The sequence below is a fragment of the Notothenia rossii genome, assembly GCF_949606895.1.
Source record: "Notothenia rossii genome assembly, chromosome: 7".
NCBI lineage: Eukaryota > Metazoa > Chordata > Actinopteri > Perciformes > Nototheniidae > Notothenia > Notothenia rossii.
The window spans coordinates 66,987,635-67,013,105 of record NC_136905.1 but is presented as its reverse complement, the minus strand read 5'-3'; the positions used below and the strand labels follow the sequence as shown (position 1 = coordinate 67,013,105).

The 25,471-nt window shown below is 42.4% G+C and overlaps 1 protein-coding gene across 3 annotated transcripts; it reads left to right on the top strand.

Moving 5' to 3' along the window:
• Nucleotides 1-331: 331 nt before the first annotated feature.
• Nucleotides 332-25,471, top strand: LOC307013911 (uncharacterized protein). Of its 3 annotated transcripts, none has more exons than XM_079641522.1 (8): nt 332-657; nt 8,476-8,638; nt 18,638-18,781; nt 18,942-18,985; nt 19,097-19,226; nt 19,402-19,512; nt 20,063-24,124; nt 24,537-25,471. In XM_079641522.1, the coding sequence occupies exons 2-8, from the start codon at nt 8,500-8,502 to the stop codon at nt 24,599-24,601; spliced, it is 4,695 nt and encodes a 1,564-aa protein (XP_079497648.1). In that variant the 5' UTR covers nt 332-657; nt 8,476-8,499; the 3' UTR covers nt 24,602-25,471. The 3 variants fall into 3 exon arrangements, with proteins under 3 accessions (XP_079497648.1, XP_079497647.1, XP_079497646.1); XM_079641521.1 differs by having other exon boundaries at nt 8,476-8,785; XM_079641520.1 differs by having other exon boundaries at nt 8,476-8,797.

The following is a 25,471-nucleotide window of genomic DNA, read 5'->3' as shown; positions in this document are numbered from 1 at the left end:
ACAATTTGCATAGGCCTAATGAGTAATTTAAAAAAAAAATGTTTTTACATTTTGGTACCTAAGTATATTTACATGCCAATACTTTTGTACTTTTACTTGAGTAACCTTTTGAATGTAGGACTTTTACTTGTAACAGAGTATTCCTACACTCTGGGGTAATTCTCTGCTGAAAACATGTCTTTTTTTTCTAATTTATAAAAGTTGGAACTCTAAACTCAGTGTGTAACAACCATAGGGTAACAACCCTCTCCTCCCCCTTGCTCTGGGACCTGTTTTTCCTCTGTCTCGCCACTAGATGTCCTCGCGGCTCTGACCGCAGCCCCTCGCGCTCACCTGGCCGCCCAGCCTCCTTCAGGTGGGAGCTGCAGGTCCTGGAACCTTCTCTCCACTTCCCTCTCTGCGGTTCACCGGAGCGTCCTCACACGGCACTGACAGCGGGAGAAGTCACTTAAGCCTGACACCCAGCAACACACGGACCTGTAGCTGCCAGCATAAACACTTCCAGACTCCAGTCGCTTCCTGAAGTGCGTTTTCACGGAAATGGTTCACCTGAAGTTTCCCTTCGGACGGTGAAAGTTTAGAGTTGGAGACAGCAGGGAGACGCTTCCAATGGAGAGAGGGTGAATAAATCCTTCTGGACCATACAAGTACATCAAGGTAGGAACAGTTTTTTACTTTGTTGCTGTTTAAATAAAAAGTGGAGTCATTCGTAGCACTTATGTATTTTCCTTCCTTCTTATAAAGCATCCCAAACTATGCGTGACGTGGTAAATATATAAGAAATAGAGTTTAATGCTTTAAAAATAAGTACAAAAATCGCATTGAATTAACACCAGGCTCGAGTGAATCAACTTTGAAGATGTTTTTTTAAATGAAGCTGTTGCATCATGTTGTCCAGTGAGTTGTTTTGCAAACAACAAAAATAAACCTTAACCCTTGTAAAACATTTAAGAAGAGGCTTTTAAATAAAGAAAATAGCCCCAACATGTGAAAACAAAAGTTCTACAGTTTAATCAAAGTGAGGTACAAATGGATGGCAAGAGATCCAGGTTTTGTATAGGCATGCATGAAAAACTAGGTGTGGGAGATTTGCTTAACTTGGCCTTAAGGGATCCTCAGTGAGAGGTAATTTAAGACCTGTATGCTTCTCTCAGCTTATGACAATGCACACTATTGTGTTATTTTCCTTCACTGACCCAGCAGCAAATGACTGTTTGACTGCAGCATGGAGCTCTGACGCTTTAATGTGTGACAGCAGTCAATGACAGTCTGTGCTCTTCCATTGATCCACTGCTTGTTGATTAACCTGACAGAGATAACATGTCCAAGTCTGTCATTAGGGGGTCTCCTCGTCTCTGTTTGTCCACCTCCTCCCCTGCACTTTGGACCAAGAGCTCCATATCCAAACTTTTCTAAAAACTCTGCAGCACTTCAAGCAAACAATGGTTGATTAACTTTGTTTTTTCTATCTCCATGGCTTCACTTTAACCTCTTGTACCCTCTGCTAGGTGAGGCTGAGACTTAGCCATTTGTTTAGAAAGGGTGTGTCTCGTACCGGTGCTCCTTCTCCGCCAGCCTGCCATGCCAGGGCTTGTACCCATGGAGATTACAGGTGTGTTATGTAAGCATTGGAGGTACAGCAGAGCCCGGGAGATACCTGAGAGTCAGAGAAAAGTTTGAGGTAGAGAAGGGGATGAAAGATGAGGGAGGGAAAAGGAAGTCACCAGAAAGTGCTTTCTTTAAACGGTACATAGTGCCAAGTAGGCTTCTGTACTGTGTTCACCCAGTGGCAGCTCAGTGGTTGAAAGGGCAGAGTTTTTGTTTTGTCCGTGACCAGTGTCCAGCTGTGTTTGCCTTCGCTGCGGGCTGGTCAGCGCTGCTTAACACTTTCTCTTTTTTCACCCCTGACTGACAGATCAGGGGTCTGAAGCTCCACACAGGCTGCAGTCCAGACTCAGACCCCTGGCAACCCCTGGAAGCAAAACAAACAAAACACTAAATAGCTCTGCCACTGTCTCTTATAGCGCCAGAGAGAAGTTATATTGCTTTATTGTTCTGTACAAACTGAGCACATTTTACTTTACATTCCTACAAGATTGTATTATATATATATATATATATATATATATATATATATTTATTTATATAATTTACTAAAAGCAACAGTAAAATGTGTTTGTAAATCTGTATTAATTACCAGGGAGGTGTACTTCTTATGCATTGTAGAAATCCACAGTTTATCAGCAGCAGCTCAAATATTGGCACTGAATTGATTTGTCGATCTATTGATTACTTCAAAGGAAATGAATCAGCAGTTGTTTTCATATGTGAATTTGTATAGATAAATGCAAAAAAACAAACAAATCTCAGTTTTTGGACTAAATGACACATAGAACACACATGGGGGAATTATAACGGACACTCTTTCAATATTTTATGACATCAACAAAGTCATTAATCAATAAAGATATTATCAGATTGATTATTTAATGATTGTTAGTTGTAATCCTAAATTGATACATTTTGGAAAAATAACCAAAACTATCAGGAAACTGTGTCTTAAGGTTTATTTTATACTTTGATGCACACATTTTCTCTGCAATCTGTGTATTAGTCACTCCCCTCTATAAGGAAATACACAGTAAACGATTATCTTGGCCAGTGCACACAGCCCCATGTTATAATCTTATCTCGAAATGACTTTCATGCGCCAGCAATTACCCTTTTTTCTTTCATGGCTCAGTCTCCCAGGTCACTGTACTGCAAGAGGGATGTGTGGCAGGGAGGGAAGGGGGGGGTGAAAGGGAGACGGGAGAACAAGGGAGGAAGAGGAGGTAGAGCAGGGGGGTGAAAGCAGATTTGGAGTGAAGAGTTCCTCAGTCGGCAATTATCAATCTCTCAGGAATGCATCTGCTGCTCTTACCAGACAAGCTGCTGCATGGCTACAGCGGCCCTGCAGAGCGGCAACTTGCGTTAACAGACACACATGAACTCACACACACAGTGTCCATAAGCTCAGTGAGTTCAGTTACATAGAGTTTTTGGTTTATTTTCTGTCATTATTGTCTTACTGCGTTGTTTATCTGCGTTATTTATTTGTATCACTGTCATTACCAACATGGTCTTTTTATGAAACTGTATCCATTCTGCAGCAAACGAAGGGACCATATAATGTCAGTAAGGGCTTGTGTTCCTTTCCAAATCCTTCACCACCAATACGTGTTTATGCTGATACGCTGGTATGGAACCAAACTGTAGGAAACTTGAGGCTACGCTTAAACCCCGCAGTTATAATGACATTTTCATGAGGTATTAGGGCTCATTAGTTTTAATTCTTGTAATCCTCTCTATTTCCCTTTTTAAGATGGGAATTGTTCCATGTTGCATGATCACTCCCCCAATGTTCTTCAAAATGTCCAAACTCCTTTAAGATAGTGAGTTGAGTATTTCCAGTTTGTTTCCCATCCATCACAGTGTATTTCAGTGTGCAGAGCTGTAGCCCAGACACGGTTGCTCAAGTCTGCTCTTCTTTGTGTAATAATGCCTACAGAGCATAGCCAACGCCCTCATTGATGCCTGCAGGTGCCGCACACTAACACTAGTTTATACACTGCCCAACACTTACAATTGAGTTTCAAGGCCATTTTAATTCTTGTTTGAAAACTATTATTTTCCAAACTGGCTGTTACTGTTGAGTCTTTACTTGTTATTTTCAGCAGGAAATCTGGAACAGATCCAAAACATCCTTCAAAAGGAGAATCTGAACCTTGGTGATCTGTTATTTCCACCTTTGGGAGACTAACCACATTCAGCCCGACCTTAACCTCACTCTCTGACTTCTGGATCATACCATGTGAAACCCTGCAGCTCGAGTGTAGATGTGAATGGCCTCCTGGTTAAACTGAGCGGGTCCTAATTCAAACAAAGGTGGCTGCTTGTATCACAGCCACTCCCTCTTGGCTTGGCTTATCCCCATGAGGCATTGAAGTCTGCTCCGTCAGTTTCCCTGTGTGACTCACTGCAGACAAGAGTTACAGTTCCTGGAGACCCTGCCCCGCCACTGCCCGTGAAATTCTCATTGTTCATATTTGCTAGAGTCACTGTGTTTTCTTTTTTTGCAGTCTGACTTAAATCTGTATCTTAATATTATTCTTTACCCCATGGGTTCGGCTTGTCACATTGAACAACGCAGTGGGTGTCAGAAAAATGTTCACAATCATAGTCAATAGGTCTGTCTTTGCACAAAAAGTCTTAGTTGACTACAAATCATATGAAAAGAACATGCAAAAGCACCACTTTAAATCTTGTGTTTACCAAAGATGTTCTCTATATTTTTGGAGAAAGTCATCCTGCATTTAAAAAAAAAAGTCTAAACCACTAATGAAGTCCTGTTTGACTAAGACCAAAGGAACCATTAGTCAACTAACTTTATATGTGCACAACAAATCTAAACAACGTACTTTTGAGATCTGTCGAGGGTGTGTTCATGCTTAAGTCACCTAAAGTAGATTTTAAACATCTTACAAGAACTGGCTTTCCCTCATTCTTTTTCAACAAGTGTTTGTCAAAGGAAGGAACAGTAGAGCCATGTGATCTTTGGCATATCTATGGATTTGAGACTGGATCTGCACAGTAATCCTTGCCACTGTTCTTTGCTTCAGGCAAGACAGGTGTCACTGCTTTGCTTCGCTTTAAGTCTATTGACCCTCCTGTGTATACATTTAAAGATGACCCACTCAGGAATTCGTGTCCTCGAGCTCTTCTCCAAGACAAGTACAGAATCAATACCTCCAGATTTCGCAGTCTATTTCATGATGACTGCGTATCAACTATTATCAGCTCCAGTCTGCTAAATGCTGATGTGTACACACTGCTGTCAATGTCAGATAATCAGTCAGTGCTGCAGGTATTGACACACTGCGTTGAGGTTTGCTGTGTTTGAGCGGTATCTCCTGTCCAATGTGAAGCCTGGTGTCTTTTGTAAAGAATAAGTAAACAGCATGTTGGAACACATGCCTGTTCCGGCAGGACTGAGGCTGGGCTGGGAAACCACAACCGCAGGTTTAGTGTGTGAGAGAGAAGAGAGACCGAGAGACATGGAGAGAAAGAGAGCACATACAACCTTTTTGTTTGTCAATCAGCTTAAGGCATATGACTTGATCATGATCTCTCCGGTAATATGATACACTCTTACGTGGTGCAGTGTGGTTATTGATGTTGGAGGTTTTTACCATGTTTTTGCTACAAATCCTCGAATAACAAATCCTTTTTTCTGCGTTTAGTTTGCGTATCAGCTTTTATGAATTGGGGTTTGTGGCTAGATAACTGCTTGGAAAATGAAACAACTCGGTAATACGGATGTCAGCGTTTGAGCATTACCGTGAAGAAAGATTTTGAATCTAACAGAGAGGATTGTGACTGCTACCTTTTACCTAGATAAACCCAAGGGATTTTCCTTTAGTAAAAGAGTATTAGTTAAAAATAAAAGTTACCAAATGTAAAAGACGTCATCAAACAAACAGTGCTGATTTGGAAGTACAGCGTATACATCACCTCATTACATTTGTTTGTTAGGCTGAAATTGCAGGTTTTTATGTGTAACCACAGCAATGGAGGCATGAGTCAGCTCCTTGTGACCGGACTGCGCAGACAGTCTGCTGGGTGGTCCTTCTCCGCCATGTCCCAGAGTTCTTAGCACTTCTCTGGTCCCTCTGTGATTGAAGTAATACGAGGAGTTGTTGCACTCGGAGCAGCCTGTAGGCTATAAATGAATGAAGCGGCCCCTCTCCTCCCCAGAGGCGCGTCTGATTATTGGCAACTGTAGCCAATACAGATGCACAGATCTTAGTCATGCCCAAATGACTGTAATTTGGAGCAGGAGAAACACGGGGCTTAGTGCAGGGAGAGGCCTGGTACTTTGCTTCGGAGAAGATGGATGCTTTCTTGTTATTGGCCTTTCTCTAGAACTTACTCCTCCTCGCTGCTCCGCACCCACTGCAGACTCTATCAGATGTGCAGCAGTGGATAACAAGTTCAGCTGGGCAACATTAAGATAACGAATGACTTAAAAAACACCCACATATGTATAGAGTTTAGAGAAACATTCTAGTGCTTCAAGTCCCCATGTTAAGCCTCCCATATGAGGCTGCCTACCTCTTCCTCTAGACAAAGTAGAACCAGATATAACTTTACTTTGCCAATTTTCAATTTTTCTAGATTGATTTATGATTTGTTTGGCGACAATATGTCAGAGAAAAAAAGTCCATCCCAGTTTCTTAAGGTAATGTCATGTTTTCCAGAATTTTTACATAAAAGTTTTCTTAAACGATTAACTGATTATCCAATCAGTTGCGGATGAGTTTTCTGTCAGCGTCTAATCAATAGTCAAATCATCTTTGTAACTCTTAACTCTTCCTCTAACACAAAATCTCAAATTGTAGTTTGTCTAATAATTCGGATTACTGATCCAATTCCAAATACCTTTCAGCTTTTTATATATTACTATTTGGCAAATGTTAGCATGCTAACGTCCAAAATTACACATTATAACAGGACAGTAAAAAATGAGAGTACATTGTCTGTATCTTTGAGACGTGGAGTTTAACACTACTGCTTAACTATCTACTGCTTGAATATCTTATGTATCAGATCAAAGTTAAATATCTATACAGCATCTTTGATAATACCTGCTAAACATTAGCATATTAGCATTGGAATGTATTGTAAAATGCTAGCATGCTGACATTAGCATTTAGCATCACTTTGCCTTAGTCCAGTCTTAAAGAACAGCTCATAAGGCTTTAGATTCTTTTCCATTATAAGCACACAGTAAGGACCAATATGGAAACGTTACTCAGTTGCCAGTTTATCAGGTAGCTACAGCTTACCAAACTAAAGGAGTACAACACAACAGTCCTGCAATCAAAATTGCCTTCATAAACACAGATTTGACTGATAAGAAGTTTAATTTATTACCAATGTTGAGTATGTAAGACACTTTTAAAAATAATGCATCCAAACCAGAGCCCCTTAACCCCTCATCACGTCTAACCCCTCGGCATTACAGCGGTCTTTGATGATGAGAAGCAGTTTGGAAAAGTGACATTTGTAAACCTCAGAGAACATGACATAGGTTTCTGTGGTTTAGCTTCATGTCTTGTTAGGAGCATTTAAGTACATCAAATAAAAGATGTTTGGTTGTGTTTCTCAGCTCAAAAAGTTTCATGAACTTTCTTGACATCAAATCAAACAGGGATTCACGATTCTCTCACTCTGAGTCCTCTCCTACTTTCCTCCAGTCTTTGTGTGCTTATTTACAAGCTGTGACTCCTGTCATCTTAAGAGCTTGCTCCTGCTTTTAGTCTGTGATTTTAGAGATAAGTATCCAATAAAGCAAGCAGCTGGAAGAAGCCCAGAGTAAGCTGCCTCCAAGTAGAATAGTTCAGCGAGGTGAAGGGGTGGAGGAGGCGATGAGCTCATGCTACGCAGAAAAATAGATTATGGAACACAATGAAACATAACAAGTAACATGGGCACTGCTCGCTAAAAACAACTCGATGCACATTGGTGAATGTTTATTTTTCTATTCGCTGGCTCTTCCTAGTTTGCTGTTGTGCCTGTGTGTAAAAGTGCAGGAGCCTCACGGGTGCGGCTTTGTGAATTATGACTCCATGTTATGGAATGAAGGGAGCGGTGCCAGAGCTTTCTTTGCAGATCTGTGAAGTTTGGTTTAGAGACAGTGGAGGGGTGGGGGTGTGGGGGGGGGGGGGGGGGGTCTGTATAGGCTCAGTATATGAGTTGAATGAGAAGTGCCCACGGACACAAACAGATGGATACATACTCAAACAGACATACAACTTCAAAACTATGGAAGCTGTATTTATTTATGACTGGATTAATCAGATTTGGACAATGACGAGCATTTTCCAAAGCATATTTTAACTTGATTTAAAAAAATTACTTTTCTTCAAGATGAAAAGACTTGACCTGAAACCTGTTTGGCTGAGGTGCTCTATCATCCATCATTTTGAACATTGGTACTGTTGTTTAGAGGAAGCACCAACATACTGCTACATCATTTGCGGGAATGCTTGTGTATAATCAACTTTTTTGATATGCAATCATACCTGGCAGACAGTAATAATCAGATACCGTAATTGTTGTAAAAGCACTGAATTTGTTGCTTCTTGAGTTAAAATAGGTTTCTTTGCAGCAGCTAAATAAAAAATATCAGTTGTTTTGATTTTCTTGAACAGAACAACAAGGTTGGTTTTCATAACCTGCTATCAACTGATCTGGTAACTTTGACAAGTAACTCAAGATTTAGTTTCATTTTTAGTTTTGCCACACACGTTACAAATCAATCAAGACATCCAGTGTGATACTTTTTTATTATTTTCTCCCCCTGTGCAAGAAAACGTAGGGTTTTGATGATGATGATGATAATGACCTTTCTCCCTTTTTCTCTTTTTTCAGGGCTTAGCTCCAGTGTGAGGAGGTATGTCAAACCGTGACTCGCTGGGGTTCGGGGAACTCCTTCCCCAGGATGTGGTTGATATTTTTGCCCAAGAGAAGCACAGCAAAAGGGGTCGGAAGAAGCGCAGTCACTCCCTGGGCCGAGCTCTGGTCTGGCTGAAGGGTAAGAAGAATAAGGATCCCGGTTTTAAGGGGCATAGCTTGGGTCTGGGTCCTGCACTTGACTTGGCTTTGGACGGGCACCCTACTGCTGGGCATCAGGGTGGACACAAGGGAGGACATAAGTCAGGAAGACAGGCTCATCATCAAGGTAACAATCATGGTAAGAGCCACTTCCAATATGTAATGATGTTGCCATTAATTACATATTGATAGATTACTGTCCTCCACTTATTTTATTTTCACAAGATTGGAATTGTTTAGATATGGTTGGCGCCACGGGCATCCTTGAATGCATCACAATAGAGTCTCTGGCACCTTGACACATACACAAACAAAAAACAAAACAAGCTACAATTATTAAACTGTGTTGAATTCCCTCTCTCACAGCTGATTAACATTTTTGCACTGACATGAGATAAACCAATAGGTGCCTGCAAGGAAGGAAATGTCCCAAAAAACGTTTGCCAATCTTATCTAAAGAATACTTGCTTGTAACAACACATTATTACTTAGTCATTTGTTGCTATTTGGCTAACGGGGAGCTCTTAATAAGACTTTTAAACACATTTCTATATAGAGCAGTTTGGCCAGTTGAATATGCTGCTCCTTGGCTCCCAGGCATGTGTGTTGATCCACTTGCCTTCTGACCTGCAGCTCGCTTTGTCTGTCCTGTTCTGTGATACCATCACTTAACTTACCTGGTCTTCAGGTTATGTGAAGGGTTAAGTGTTGCACTCTGGCAGCCCCACCGGATATACTTGGAGGTGGACGGTTTATTTAGTTTGAACTTTTTTGCCGCCACACACGTTCACCTACACAGTGAACAACCCAAGTAAAACCCGACAAACACACAAAGCGAACACAAACGAAAAGCTATAATTCACACGCTCCCATGGATATTGCAGCAACACACTTTTCACAGAGCTTTGGGTTCTTGTTGGAGCTTGCACAATTGCACTCGTATGTCAGCATAATAAACTAAACCAGTCCTGTTTTCTCTTCTGTGAAAACAGTCTCCCCCCCCCCCCACTGTAAGTACTTTCTTTAGTTTTACACTCTTAGTCAAACCTTGATGCTGTCAGACGTGACACAACAACATCATCCAGCAGCACCATGTCCTACTGAGTAGAATTATGAAATAACAGAAAAAGGGCACACATTGTTCAGGTTGTTTTTGTGCAGTCTTTGCTAATTGCTTTACAGACCGAGGAGGCCCTGCCTGATTTTTTTTTTGTTGCCTCTTCTCCATCCTTGTAGTTATGCTGGAAAGATGAATATGTATAAACACGTTTTTAGTCACAGCTGTGGTTGTGGTGAATGCATAGACAACAGCGTCAGCATTGACTGAAGCATGAGTATGTAGACTGCGTTTCGCAATCTTTGGACTTAATTGTGCTACTTTTGGCAAGTTAAACAAGCAGTGTGAGGCTCAGAGTTCTGTCGGAGAAAGTCAACTGAAGACAGATAAGGTATTTCTCCTCTGCCAAGGTCAGCTTAGAGGCTACCTCCCTCAACAGGTAGAGGCTATACAATTATTCTCCTTCACTTTGCCACATATTCCCTTTATAAGAATTACTGAAACAAGTAGATTTCTGAAGCTTTTAATCATTGTTGTGAGTGCAGCTGCAATGAATATTCTTTAAATCTATTGACTTAAGGTAAAAGCCTTAAGGTTGCAGAAATACATCAATACAAAGCCGAAAACGTCAACTGTTTAACGTGACTTAGGTGTCAGGTATTAACATATGTTGCTGTTGGGCCCTCATCAATCAATGTGTCTTGAGTGGCATGCAGATCATTGGTGCTGCCTTCAAACCCCTCACCAGACCCTTCCTCCGGTTAAAGAAGGAACTCAGCGACTCCCATAATGCATCCAGAGGAGGTTTATTGCAGGAGCAGGACACGCTGCAAATGCAACACGCTTGCCAAGAAAATTGAATACCTCCAGCTGAGCCCCTGATGATGATCTGTATTGATGCCAGTGGGGCCTCCTGCCCACTAAATGCCTGGTATGGCAGGCCCAGTGCCAGTTAATTAAAATCCATGCCAGGACCGTTTACAGTGAGCAAGGAAGGTTCTGTTTCTCCTGACCCGTCCTCTCCCTCTGTTGCTCCTCGTTCAGAGGCACTGGTACCATGGGTCACATGGAGGTGTGCAAATGAGACTAGTATGATCGCCTTTTTATCAAACTCATATCAAACGAGCAAGCTTTTCTATTTCATTAACAAAACAAATGAAACAAGCCATGTTATGTTAATTTAGAAATTATTTAATTTAGAAAATACAGTATCTGCAGATTCATTGAAATGAACAAACTTCTCTAAATGTTTTTTTAACACATCAATACAAAGCAAGGAATGCTGATGTTTATCAACCTCATTTATTTTTTACCAGAATGCAACTTACTCAGATAATTTCAATCTCTCAATGCTTACGTGTAACCCAAACTACTGTGGAAGTTAATGTTGAAGTCGCATTTACGCATCTCTCTTTTAACTAAAGGTAATTTAACTGTTTAACGGATCGATCTCTCAAAATGGGAATCTTTTGGGATAGTATGTTTTTGGGAAGTTGACCAACTTTAATTAGTTATGATATGAGAAATCCCTGACAAAGTAAGCTGCTGCTAACACATCGGACAACTTAACCTCTCATTGTGTTTGCTTTAGCTTCCCTGAGGGTGAGCATCCAAAACTTGTATGGGGTTACTTTACCTTTGCTCTTGTGGGAATCGTTCTTGTAAACATGGAGTTTGACCTAAGAGGGAAATGCTCAGTAGCAGGTTTTGAAGCGATAAACTCCGGCCTCTGGGACCTTTCAGTGTGGTAAACCCATTAGCTGTGCATTGTCTTCTCTGATTACCTTGACAAGGTTTCATCCTGAGCCAAAGCTCTGAGATGATCTGTCCTCGCAAGATCATTTGCTTCCATTTGTCGGCTTACCTGTGTGACATTGATTCATGTCCCCGTTGGCTTTCAGTTTCTCGATCCTGTGTCAAAGTAAACGACCGGCTTCTCTGAGGCAACTCTGGCCGGTCAACTCCTGTCTTTGCTTTAGAGTTGGTTTGAAGAGGAATGCCACTGGTTTGGGTAAATGGAAATAAGGTGATGGAAAGACTGATGAGGTCATACAGTCCTGCCACGGTACATGCAGAAGGTCACCTGTTTACTCCGAACACTCCTTTAGAGATTCCTCACATTCCTGAGATTTATTTTAGGAGGTTAGAACAAGGAGTGCTTAGTGTTTGTGGTTGGTGACAGATCATATGAGCCAGTTCATTCGTCTTTGTTTGTTCATTATTTTGTTACAGACACTAACTTAAGAACATTAAGCCTTACATGTATCTGTTGCTTTACTTTATTTTCTGACTGTTTCTAATGCATTGTAAAGCCATGATAGTTAAAACGGTGCAGCATAGGTACACATCAGTAGAGCTAGAGTTTTCAGCTTTGGCATGGCAGGAAGTAGAAGAAGTAAAAGACTGACGGAAAAATGGCTTTAAATTGTCCATTTAGGGAAGTAAGTGCAAACAAGGAAGTGACGGGGAAGTGCCATTTGTGGGAATATTGTTGTAATCCTGCTCCAACTGGATTACCATCGGCTCCCGCAAACATGTTGTAAATAAATCTGTCAATAAAATGTGGTCAATATCATATACTGATATTTGTGTTTTAACGACAAGTGAATCGGAAACAAATCCCCACAAAATGATGTAAATGTTGACACAACAGTAACTGTAGAAAGCAAAACTAGCTGAAATAATGTAATGCTTTCAAGAGTGGAACCTTTTGATATTGTTTACAACGCTAGATGCATGTCATTGTAGTTATTGAAGCTGTGTTATGATGATGACACAATAACAGGAAGGGCTGGAGAGCAGGTTGAGGGAAGCTGGCGTGTGACCGAGAAAACAGCAAGTAGGGAGGTGTATGCCTTTGAGACATATTATTTGGACTTTATATGAAAAGCACTAGTTATCCTGCCATGAGCTTTGTTAAATAAAAACGTCACACTAGAGCGAGGATAAGAATTAACTTATGTTGTACTTTAAGTTCCCTTTGTATATAAAATATCTGAGACTAAGCTGACACAACAAGGGCATCCATCTGCTCAGGTGTTACGAGAGAATGTAGCCAATGCTGACGTTGTGGGAATTTGTCTACATGAGGACTTGACTATCTGTATAGTAAACAGCTGCAGTAATGCTTGTTTTCAATCACAGGGTTCTTTGGGGATTTAAGGGGATTTTATTGCAATAGGTGAAAAGTCACCACACCCAAATGTCAGAGGAGATCATATTTAGGTCACTCAAATGGTAAGAGAAGTTTACAAAGTGGCAGTTTGCCCTCTGGTCACAACTCAATAATGCGCTCCAGTTTCATTTCATCAAGTTGCTTTTATTCTTTGTCAATCCTGTGTTTGGTGTCAGTATTACCAAAGGAAACGGCACTGCCAAAAGCATCAGTTATTATTTATGAAGGCATAACATTGTTTCATTGTCAAGATGTGCAGATATGTTACTATGGCTCTGCACCGACTGCTAGGCTATTGTAACGAAAGAAAACATTGTTGGCCAACCAACTGTATCAAGTTGACAGAGAGACTGACAAATATGCGCTTGGAAACTTTTGTGAGTCATCAGTCATAGCTTTGGTAGTCAAATAAGGCAGTGTTCAAGCAATGGGGCACATGTGAAGGGTAGAAATTCATTGTTGGGGCAGATAACTTTGGTGGTGTAACAGTGTTGGTCATACATGTTTTCCTTTTCAAGAACACACTGTTCTCACTGGAGATATTCGCTGACTGGAGCTGTGATAAGCTTGCTCATATGTAAAAGAGGGACTTTCACGGTTTATATCAGCACAACCTGCCCTTTAGCCATGCATGCAGCTCTGTAATGCTGTATGTATTTTCAATGTTTTTTATACATTAAAAACTGCTGCAAAGTTAGCATTCTCACATGCCTTGTCTGATATCAACTTGCTAAGCCAGCTAGTGTTTTAGGAAAATCAGGGGTTGCCCAAAGTCACAAGGATTTATCCTCTGGGGAATATAAATGTCAGTTTCCATATTTCGTAGCATTTTGTTCAATAGATGTTGAGATATTAATGTCTGGACCAAAGTGGTGGATCAAGCAATAGGCTAACAAAAATAGCTGATATAGTTTGAAAATAGTTTATTGCTTGTGATACACTAAAGTAGCTAATACATTTTTTCTTTAATCGTTACTAACTAACACTTATCAATTACCTCAATATGTGACCTTAAATACACCCAGTAATTTGTGTCTCACAGTTGTTCTACTAATAAACCTGTTTTATTCTCTGGTATCAACGCAACGCTATGCCTACATTAAACAGGCACAAGCAGGCCTGAATATTTTACATTCTCCTGCACTGTTTTTAATGGGATTTTGATGTGTTGCTTATGGCCTTTTGAGCGAAACTTTAGCACTATGAAGCTAGCACTGGTTATTTGTTCTCCTTTGACCTTTTAAATGGCAATATAATGGGAGAAATCTGTTGGATTCCAAGGAGGATGACTGTAGTAAAAAAAAGTGGCCACCTGCTAAATATTTGCCATCAAATGCATCTGTGTGCACCCTGGGTTTATTATTGGAGGTACACCTGATGCATGCTGGTCTGCTGGCTAACAGATTGTGTAGTCTGATGGTGAAATAGAGTGTAACCCTGCGTGCCTGAGGATGCAGGTGTATCTGTTACATGGATTGTTGTCGTTCCTTGTCACACCATGCTTCGGCCTTCCTTTCTTTCAACTGAGGTGTTGATATTTAATTCATTGAAAACCAAGAGCGTGAAAATAGTCAGTAGTGCACACACTTTGATCAGGATGTGTCCGGTCGGTGTAGCAAGACTGTTGCTTTTAGAGGAAGAGTGAGCCTCCAGCCCTTCCCTACTGTCATCACAGTGCGTTCAGTTGGGTTGGTGCTGATTAGGGAGGCTTAAGCACCTGGCAGACAGCACCCTCAGAGCCGGAGAGAACGTCTCTGCAACATGGCTGTCTGCCTCGCGGGGCGAAACAAGAGCGAGGGGCAAGTTAGGACAGGGACGTAAGGTGTGTGTGGGGTATTTGCATATATTTGATTCCCATGAAGCCGGAGTCCCATCACGTCAGCGTCTGTGTTAATGTGTGGTGCTAAATCTAAAGCTAGGGTTTCCAACTGTTGCTCTTTATATTTTGACTACATTCTGAAGCGGTGCAACGTGTCTTTCCTTCTACTCCCCCTTCTTTCTTTCATTATGGCCGTTTAGCACATGGCGCTACCGGAGATCATCACAAAAAGTGATATGTTGTCCATTGCTTTTGTAGTGAATTGAAATATCTAACAGCAAGCTGTAGCCACTGAGGACAGTGACCACACACACAGTGTGTTTTTTCTGGGAATTTAAGTAACCCGGGGCTGGATTTTAAAACAAGGCTGATATCAGAATCTGTAACTCGAATAAAGTTACATTTGACCTAAGGATTCAGTATATTCAGCGTAAACGTAATCAAGAACTTTATCTAATAAATACACTTTGAAACAGACTAAGACTTGTCCTGATCTTTTTACAACAGGCTGTTGGCCATAGATAAACTGTTGATCGTAGGCTAGGCGCTAAAAAGGTTTAGTAAATGTTAAATGTTGTAATTTTGAAGCCTTGCTTTTTTAAATAAACAGAAAAAAAGGTTAATAAACCCTTACTATTCATGGTCTTACTTTCTCAATCTTTATCAACTCAAAGATCAGTGCTCATTATTTTGAAATTGCTATTCATAGCTAAATTGTACAATATATTACCATGGTTGCGTATCATAAACACACTTCATTGCTGTCTGTGTCGCTGGTTGTAATTTGTTAGTAAGTGACGCAACATGTCTCCTGAAGCCCTTCTGTCTCTGTTTACTCCCAAAACAGTACATCTTTTTACATTTGCCAACAGATCTTTGCTCTACTTTGATCCCACCATTAGTTACATTTCAGAAATGTAATGATAATTCATTACGATTCCCAAAAAGACAATTTCTTCAACACGTTTTTTTTCACGAGGGGCTGAAACAGATAACTTAGATCTGATCACGCAGTATCAAATCCATAGGATTAATCTGTTTATCCAAATCCACGCTGTAAACATCAGTTTGCTGTTCTTAAATAATCACAACCAGCCCGTCAATATCGCCGGCTTCAGTGACAGATGGTATCTTTAATATGTTAGTGATTAATTTGTACACAATAACAATGTGACCACAGAATCAGTGATAACATGACCCCTCGTTAACGTGTGGCCGGCCCCACCCGTCACTCTAGCGGAGTGTGTGCTGTCATGGTAACCAGATAAGTGTTGTCCCACACTGACTTCACCCCACACATGCATATCAACTTTCTGTTTACATCCAGAGGTGGTGAAATGGTGATCTTTTTTTTCCACTCGTTGCTATGGGCTGCTTACACACATATGGTTCATTTCTTTTCTTTTGTAAACTGCTTTTGTCTTGAGTCACTAGGTAGCATCACGACCATGGGAATGTTTTCCATTTGTTCAGATGGTATACATTCCTCGTCATGTCTGCTCCGCACACCAGGAAGTGACAAAACCCCCTTAGCCGCAGTTTGAAGTGCTCTAAACAGAACACAAAAAGAAAAAAGCTGAAGAAATAGTCAACACAAGTTTGCCCTAAAAACCGGTTAAAAAGGTGTTAAATGCTCAGATCTTTAAATCCATCTTTATACAGCAGCTCTAGATTAACTGAGTTATTTAGGTATTTCATTATCAAATCTGAGGCAATGCTGCAGTGAACAATAGGGGACTGCAGCCCTCTTTCCAAACATGTTTTTAATCTTGTTTAAAGGAATAGAATCTTTTAATTCGCTTACTCCCCCTTGTGGCAGAAAAAACAATACAATTATATGTCCCATAATAAATTGTGAGGAAGTATACACATTTGGGGTGTTAACGTAGTACTTCAGTGAAAATGTTGTATAATCTAACAAAGGAGTGTTGTGTTGTTTATTTCCAAAGCTGGGGCTCAAGTGACGCTCTATACCTCCAAAATCCCTGACAACAGCTTTCCCTTCCCTTCAATGTTTACATGTATGATCTCATTTTGATCTGGGCCCTGACTGACCAATCCGGGGCGAGCGTGCCCACGGATGGGGGGCAACAGTGGGATGCTGGGCAGCGAGTGGGGGAGACCTAATAGAGAGAGCTGGCAGGAATTAGGCTGCTGAGGATTAGTCTGAGCTCTGATTGTCTATTGGCTGTAGAGACCTTCAACGCTCTGCATAGACCTAAAAGGAAAACAACAACTTGATCAAAAACAAGAAAGACTCACATCCTGCCGTGATCAGGAGTGATTTTACCACGATGTTTTTCAAACTGACGGATTTGATCTAGATCATATTTTTCTTCCTCTTTCTTTAACCCAACATTGGCCTAGTTTCAGAGTACTTTTGGGGCACTTTATTTGCGACTATGGTACTGCTTCTGACTAATAACTCTAGTACGAATTACTACTGCTTACCAACTCTCTTCAGGAGGAAAGGTGAGTCCGAACACCACACTTGTTGGAAATGACCAGATAACATTAGATTTGTTTATGACTTTAGCCAATTGCTTCGTCCTGATTGTTGAAACTGCTTTTCAAGTATGACCCAGACTGGCTGGATCCACTTGCTCCCATAGACGCAGTAAAGTAATATAATTGTGGTCATTTACTATAACTGTGGACCATAAAAACTACTGTCAGTTTGTTATCTCTTTTTATCTGATATGCTGTGATTTCTAGTCTCACTCTTGCAACTAAGACTTGCTTTAAAATAGAATAAGGTAACTAGAATTTTGCATATTTATAGATAATTGCTTATTGGGAGCAACTCTAATGCTGTTACCAAACAGACAGTGGTAAAACGATCAGTGAGCACATGGCTAGCTAATTGCAGCATGGTCTTACACGACAGAGCGGACAGTAGAGTACAGTGGGTGGCAAAGTGTGGAGCAGCTGAGACCATTACATAAAAGTGTCTTAGCAGGTTGTTAGGCGAATGATCCCAGACTGAGTCCTGGGAGCGTGCGAGCACCACATAAATCCTAGAGTTCAAAGGCAATCCTGTTGGTCAGCAAATCTTAAGCTACTGTAACGTCAAGTTTTTATTTTTATCTTGGTTTCTCTCAAGTGTCTGACTTTGAAGTCCTTTTATAATGCAACATGACCGTGATCTACACAGAATTCTTCACAAGCCACAATAGTGCTCATGGTACATACATGCTGAATTTCAGGTGTCTTATAATTGGTTAACAAAAGGTTGAACTGGTACATTTAGCATGAACAAGATTTGACTGTTTATTTAGTTTAATTTACATTATGTAATTTAGTGATACTTTGGCTCCAAGAAGATTTGCAATACTGAGCATATTAGCTGACGGTGGATTTTTGTAACGTGAAAATCGTCGTAGACAACATACCAAAGACAAGGATTATTAAACAAACAAACAGTTCTTAAGATACTTTATACATATTACCATTTTCTTGCAATAAAGTCACCAATATAAAACACAATATAACACTCTACAGTGGACACCTGCACTTTAGGAATAACAGCTAATAACATTCGTTTTAGAGCAATATCCCTAAAATGATGTAACCATTGTTTTATCAATTAAGGCTCAGGTACTGTATTACAGTCTTCTCGAGAGCAGTTAAACCTGCGAATATGATTTTCCTACCTGTGCCGGATATATTTTTAATATGATAATCCTTTCCTAAAAGTCACTGTACTGCGCTGGAGTTTAATCCTGCGTGAGGATGAGGAAGTTCAGCCTTATTAATCGCACATTCTCGTGTAATTAACCGTAAAACAATCTACTGTACTTAAATGTTTCTGGCAGACACCTGAAGGACCTCACCCTGGCCATATGGCCCCCTTTATCTACTATAACAGTAACACACAGCTTTTGAGTTGATCCAGGCTGATCCCCTCTCTCCTCTCTCTCTCTTCAAGCTGTCCAAAAGCGAGATGACAATGACAAGACCCCGGCCCCCCCGCTGTTACAGGAGAATGTGTTCATCGAGGCCAGCAGGCCTGAGTACTTGGAGAACCTCCACACTGAGGCCCTGGAGGGACTGAAAATGATGCAGCAGGAAGGTACAAAGCGCTCTAGTGACTTACAGTCATACACATGTGCAGTCAATTAGAGGTGTGCCAACTGTTTGCATATTGCTCAAGACGAGAGGGTGTGCACCACAGGATATAAACACTGCTTAGAATATTTTAATTGCTAATATAATATTTCTCTCTTGTGCAGAAACCAATAATGGAATGGAGTTCCAGGACAACATGAGCACAGATGTAAGTGACACATCTTATCTAGAATTGCCTGTTTTTACTCACAATTACCCAAAACACAAAGTTCCATGTACAGATTTTTTTTAACAAAAGAATATCTCTCCTTTTTGCCAGTCGAACATGACGGTCCAAACGGACGGGGAAGGGTTTATGACAGACAGCACTATTGCTGACTCTTCTTCTGTCGTCTCTGTGCAATCATCTGTGTCCACGAGGTCCTCCCGCTCTGGTCTCACCAGGCAAGGTAACTTAACCACAACCGTAAAATGCTATTTCTACCTACTTGAAAGTACATATTTTATACAACATATGTGATGCACACATATACATTCACAGATAAAACATGTAATTGGTGAGATGTGCAGGTTGTTTCATCATGATGTTTTTCTAATGTTTCTCTCTTGCCTCTGTCTGCCCAGGGTCAACATTCAGGCCCTTGAATCATGGGAAAAAGTCAGAAAAGACCAAGACGAGGAGAAAACACAGGAAGACTGTCGGGGGAATCCCACAGCATGTTCAGAGAGAACTGGGTATGCAGCTAATCATAACTTACAAAATACATGCATCTATACATTTATTTTTCAATTGTATGTGTTGCAATTAAAATGATATCAAAAGGTGGTTATGTTACTGCAGGGTTATACATTTATATTGTTTAGACGGCCACTTTTTCAGAGAGCTGAGCTATTATTCTGAGGTGGTTAATTGACCCACCTCACCTCTTTCTGTCCTTTTTAACCAACACCTTGTTTCTTTTTCCTAGTTTGTGTTTATAGTGCATTTCTGTTATAGATATGTTCCATACACATATTATCTTCAAAACATAAGATGAGAAGAGTTATGCTCCTCACAAATAGTCTGTGTTTTAATTTAAAAATGGGGGAGAAAACTTTGGCTGGACGCAAACAAAGTGAATTTTCTCAGATGTATTTCTTCTTTAGCTTTGAAATTGTATTCATGTATACAGCCAATTGAATAAGCCTGTGTTACGGTCTTCTATCTAGAACAAATTGATGATAGATTGTTTATTTGTGCGTTCATTTCCTAAATAATAACTATGAACTTGTCTTCTCTCATCAGGTCTGGACAGAGTGGGTTGGTCACTGACTCAGAGGTTAGATGAGGAGCATCTTTATAATGGTGAATCTGACGACAGCCCGACAGCCTATAGGCCTAAGTCACAAAGCAGAGCTGGTGCCAGCCTTCAGGACATGAGCCTCATCCATCCCCTCCACAAACACCATCTCGAGCAGCTTGGTGCCCCCAATGCTGGTCATAGGGATGACCTGGCCCTGCTGAATCACCTGGGCCCCGAGCTGTCAGATGGGCAGAGGCCTCACTCCATGGCCGTTCCCGGTATGACCACTTCTAACAGCCTCCAGCCAGAGCTGCCCAGCCCCGTCATGTCCATGTCCCCCCAGGCACCCTACATGTCCAAAATCATTCCAAATGCTGTGTTGCCACCATCCATCGATGTGGTGGAAATCAGCCGTGGACGGAGTCGCAACAGCGTGCGCACCGTCAGCAAGAGCAGCCTGGTGATGCCCAGCCCGGCCTCCTCCAGGGCTTCCTCCAGAGCCTCTTCCTCCAGAACCTCTTCCTCCAGAGCCTCCAACATCACCTCTGCCTCCCGCAACTATCCTAACAATATGTCCGACAGCTCTTGTTGGAGCAACTCTGAGTCCTCAGACACCTTGGTATCGGACTCCTCCACCATCTCCAGCAGCAGCACCCCTAGACAGAAGAGGTCCCAGGATGGAGATGCTAAAGAGGACAAAATCAGTGTTCACTCATCCATCAGCAGGGCTTCAAAATGCAACTCCAATGGCAAGCTCATTGTTAAAGGAGACGAGGTTAAGAAGGAGGCGCCGTTTTCACGTAGCCTCTCCGTCATGAAGCCCAAGAGGGCTCCTCCTCCTCCGAGCCGCACCTTTTCCCTCCACAATAAGATGAAGCGGCGGTCCAGGGATCTGGCAGAAGTTAGGGTCAACTCAAGGGAATCCTCTCTAAATAACACCTCAGCTTCAGGTGAGGAAGATGAACAAAATAAATTGGGATCTTCACCATCCAGCCCTGGATATACCGCTGACACCAGTTCACTGGAGGACTCTACAGGCTCTGTGTCATTTAGCCCCATCAGATCCCAGGTGCAGGCCCGAAAATCAGAGGAAGCCGAAAGAGCGAAAGACTCTTCAGAAGAGAAGAAGGATCCGGAGAATAAGCTTAGCAGAATAGTCTCTCCATCCAGTGGCTACTCCAGCCAAGAAGGCACATCTACACAGGTTTCCAAAGAGTCCCACAGCCCATCTCCGAGGCACAAGAGAGGCATCTTCGCAAAGTTTCAACGGTTATTTCCTGGGTCTGGTTCAACGCCACCTCCTGTCCGTGAGGAACTCAAACCTGTCACCACAGTTGAAACTGTCGGCCCTTCTGTAAGGGCCTTGAGGGAACTCTTCAACATCCCTCCGCCACCTAAAATCCACGCACCTCCACCGCCTCCTCCAGAGGTGTGGGCTCACAGCAAGCGTTCATTTGAGCTGCTGCTGGGACCCCCGGTGCCTGATAACCTTTACGCCATCATAAAGAGAAATCCAAAGGACAGGAGACCCCAGAGGCAGTCTCCTTCTGCATCTGCAAAGAATCTGAATGTAACAGCTGAGTCCATAAGCGGAGCCCTCCGTGTTCTGGAGACAAAGAAAGGTCAAGAAAGTGGGATTTTGAGTGCAGAGGTTCACAAAGAGACCCTCGACAGACTGGCTGAGCAGAACGTTGATTTGAAAGGAAATGGGAAAGTGACAGAAAAAGAGGAGAAAGTGAGAGCAAGTGACATAGTAAACAGCATGTTAGTGAAGGCCGTAGAGAAGCGTGAAGGAAGGCTATCCATGGTGAGAGAAGAAGAGGTCAAACCGGCATCCACACAAGACCCAGATGTAAAGACTCACATGGATACGTTAACCACCATTTCATTAACACGCATTACTCCATCTCCCTCTCCTCCTCCAGCGCACCACCCTCCCCAACCGCCAACCCCATCAGCCGTTGTGTCCCCCGAGTCCTCCTGGCCCCCACCGCCTCCACCAATGGCAAAAGTGGGCCTCAATGGGCCTGATGATGTTGACTTCCCTCTTCCGCCTCCCCCCATGTTCGGTGAGGTGGGGTTCGTGTTACCTGTTCAGTTGCCACAGGAGAACTCCTCTTCTGGTGGTGGCTCCACGTGTACAACTACGTCCGTTATATCAGTGGTGATCACAGACCAGGGACCTCCACCCCTGAATATCCCACCTCCCCCACCATACACAGCTCCCCCTCCACCAGCTAATGTAGTGTCCCCTCCTACAATCAAAAAGGTCTCTTCTCCACTGCTACCTAAACAAGTCACTCCACCACCACCTAAAGTAACTTCCCCTCCGCGCAAATCTAAGGATATTCCTCCTCCGCCACCACCCAAAGAAACTTCCCCTCCAACACCACCTAAGCATGTTTCTCCTCCGCCACCACCTAAAGAGGTTTCTTCTCCACCACCACCACCTAAAGAAACTTCCCCTCCGACACAAGCTAAGCAGGTTGTTCCTCCACCACCACCTAAAGAAGTCTCTCCACCACCACCTAAGAAGGTTTCTCCTCCACCATCACCTAAAAAGACATCCCCTCCAACACCGCCTAAACAAATGTCTCCCCAACCATCGCCTAAGGGTATTTCTCCTCCATCACCACCTAAAGAAACTTCCCCTCCGTCACCACCTAAGGAGGTCTCTTCTACACCACATAAAGAAATGACTCCTCCGCCCCTTATTAAGGTTACTCCTTTGGAACCAAAGGAGACCCCCCCTGCTCACGTCAATGAGGTCTCCAGCACACTGGTGACGGTGGTATCTCCTCCACCAGTTATCGAGGTCACCGCTCCACCAGGTACTGAAGACATATTCTGTCTGTCCTCTGAAGAAGTGTCTCCTCCATCAGCTCAAGAGAAGGCCTGTCAATCTTCTGAGGAGGCCACACCTGTTAAGAGCTTTACTCCACCACTAAGTATTCCTCCTCCACCTTCCCTACCATCACAGCCAAATCCACCAGCGAAAGAACTTGATCTGTCCGGAGAGAGCTCCGTGGTTTCATCACACAGTACTCTCACTCCCCCTCAGAGTATTCCCCCTCCACCTCCTATACAGCTTCTCCTCCACTCTCAGGTTTTACCCCTGAACACCCATGGTCCAGCGACCCAGGAGCCCTCCCCTTCCCCAGAAGTCTCTATCCCACCAGAAAAGGCTGAAGAACCTGCTCCTTCTCCACCTGTAAACATTCCTTTAGCTCCACCTTTACCTTTGCAGGGCCTTGCCAGCATTAAGGAGCAGCCTAGTCCTGTAAGCACAGAGAACCAAACCCCGGAGCCGACCTCTGTCCCCGCTGCACAGGAGGGACCCTCCCTCATTGTCAGCCCCTCCCTTCTGGAGATGGTCAAGCTGCGGTCAGTCAGCAGCAGCAGCCCTGAGCCTCCTAAAGCTCAGGAGCCAACAGCGGTGGAGGTTACCATGAGGAAGCAGCAGCCCAGCAACCCTGCCCCCCCCTCATCTGCCAGTGGTGAGGCTCCTCAGAAGCCCATCAGAAGGTCTCTGATAATCCTCTCACCACCAACCACATATTCACCACCAACCGCATCTTCACCACCCGCCTCCCCCCCTGCCACAGACACTGAACAACTAGCTCTGCCAGAGACCCATTCTGTTTTGGTACTGCCTGCCTCCCCAACCCCAGCAAAAAGGTCTCCACCTGCCATGACGGCCTCTCCTTCCATGAACCTGCAGGAGGCCATCCGCCTGAGGACAGCGGCCAGATCAAAAACCGGCCCTGCATCCCGCCTCAGTTTGAACTCCCCAACGTCGCCAAAAGACCCCCAAAAGTCCCCCTGCAGCACAGCAAGCTTTATCTTCTCCAAGAGCAACAAGAGGGTGGTGATCGAGACCAAGCCGGCACCGGAGGACATGGCCACCGTACAGAAGGTGGCAGGCGAAGCGAAGTGGGTCAAGAAGGAAGTTAAGGTGCCACCACCTGTTGCAAGGAAACCAAAAACGAAGGGGAAAGAGATTGAGGACAGTGAAGGGACAGAGCAAACTGCAGGACAGGAAGCACTGCAAGACGGTGTCAAGGGTAAGAGAGATTATTCAATTTAAATAAAAAAATATTGGAGTTGGACTGGAATTGATAAACAAGTCTCAAAGTCTATACAGTCTCTGAAACGCTTTACTTCTGAACAGCAATCTAATGAGATAGATGCTAACGTCAGCATGCTAAAATGCTATAAACCCTGCTTCCCACATTCATATCATTTCGACCTTAATACTCTCCAAATGTATTCCAGGTCAGCGATCATCTTAATAAATTCAACTAATTCAAGAACATAGTTTGTTTTTACCTGGTTTCACTTTTGTAATAAATGCCTCGATACGTAACAGCTAAAGCAGCTCATATGGGTTTATGATAATGTTTAAATCCGTTTTTTATATTATGATGTAACTTTTCTGATTTCATTAAACTTACTATTTTTCTTGTCCAACCTCAGATGCTACGGAGAAAACAAATGGGACAGCAGGTACTGTTGAAGGAGGAGAGACGCCATCCACATGATTGTAAAGACTGAAGGAGACCTGGGAAGGACTTAACAATAACACTGAATCTGCTGCAAGGTCTTTGTGTGAGAAGCAAGACACTGGATTTGGATGGATGAGATGCTTATCTCAAGGATTGCATTTGTAAAAGTTCTGGATTTTAAAGGAAATTCTCCGACTTTAACGTTAATGGTGTGGGTCTTCATTTTCTCAAGTTTGCATTTTACCAAAAATGAATACAGCATATTTTCTTTTGCCAGAGGTGCTTCTGAGCTTTCCGTTGCACGAGATGGGAATATACCGCCCTCTAGTGTCACACATCGACGTATGTCCTGCTGAATCAGTTTTAGATGTAACAATGGGACTTTTGGGCGCTCATCTGTAAATATAGCATGATTTTGTACATCCAGCATTGATGGATCTATTCTACAGAGTTCTGTTCTATATTTTCTCCAAAACGGTTTCCACAGCAATTATGTTTTTTAAAAAGTATTAATTATATTAAGTTATTTGTTTCCTGTTTTCACATTCAGAGGAGTCTCCACAGACAGAATGTGTGTTAAATCTGTGTATCATCATTTAAAATCAAGTTTGTTTGTATCGCCTAATCATGTCCAAATATGTGTTTTCCAAAATCCCACTTGTCCTTTTTTATGATTAAAAGCTCTTTGGGTGACAATGAGAAGTCACAGAACCAATGAGCAGACCTGCAAAGCAATATCTTTTCTGCTGCTTTTAGTTACTGATAATGGAGGCTTTGCCCTTTCTCAGTTGATGCTCAAACAGTGGGATATTTCTATATTGAACTATAATATATTTCAAACTGGTTTCAGACACTGTATTGTAATAAATCATTTATAATGGAAAGAATAAAGATTTATGGACTGAT

Excerpts from the sequence above, each read along its gene's own strand:
- LOC307013911 (XM_079641520.1), top strand. The coding sequence starts at position 8,500 with ATGTCAAACCGTGACTCGCTGGGGTTCGGGGAACTCCTTCCCCAGGAT. Across the intron at positions 8,798-18,637 it reads TCATCAAGGTAACAATCATG|CTGTCCAAAAGCGAGATGAC; the intron begins GTAAGAGCCACT and ends TCTCTCTTCAAG. Across the intron at positions 18,782-18,941 it reads GAAAATGATGCAGCAGGAAG|AAACCAATAATGGAATGGAG; the intron begins GTACAAAGCGCT and ends TCTCTTGTGCAG.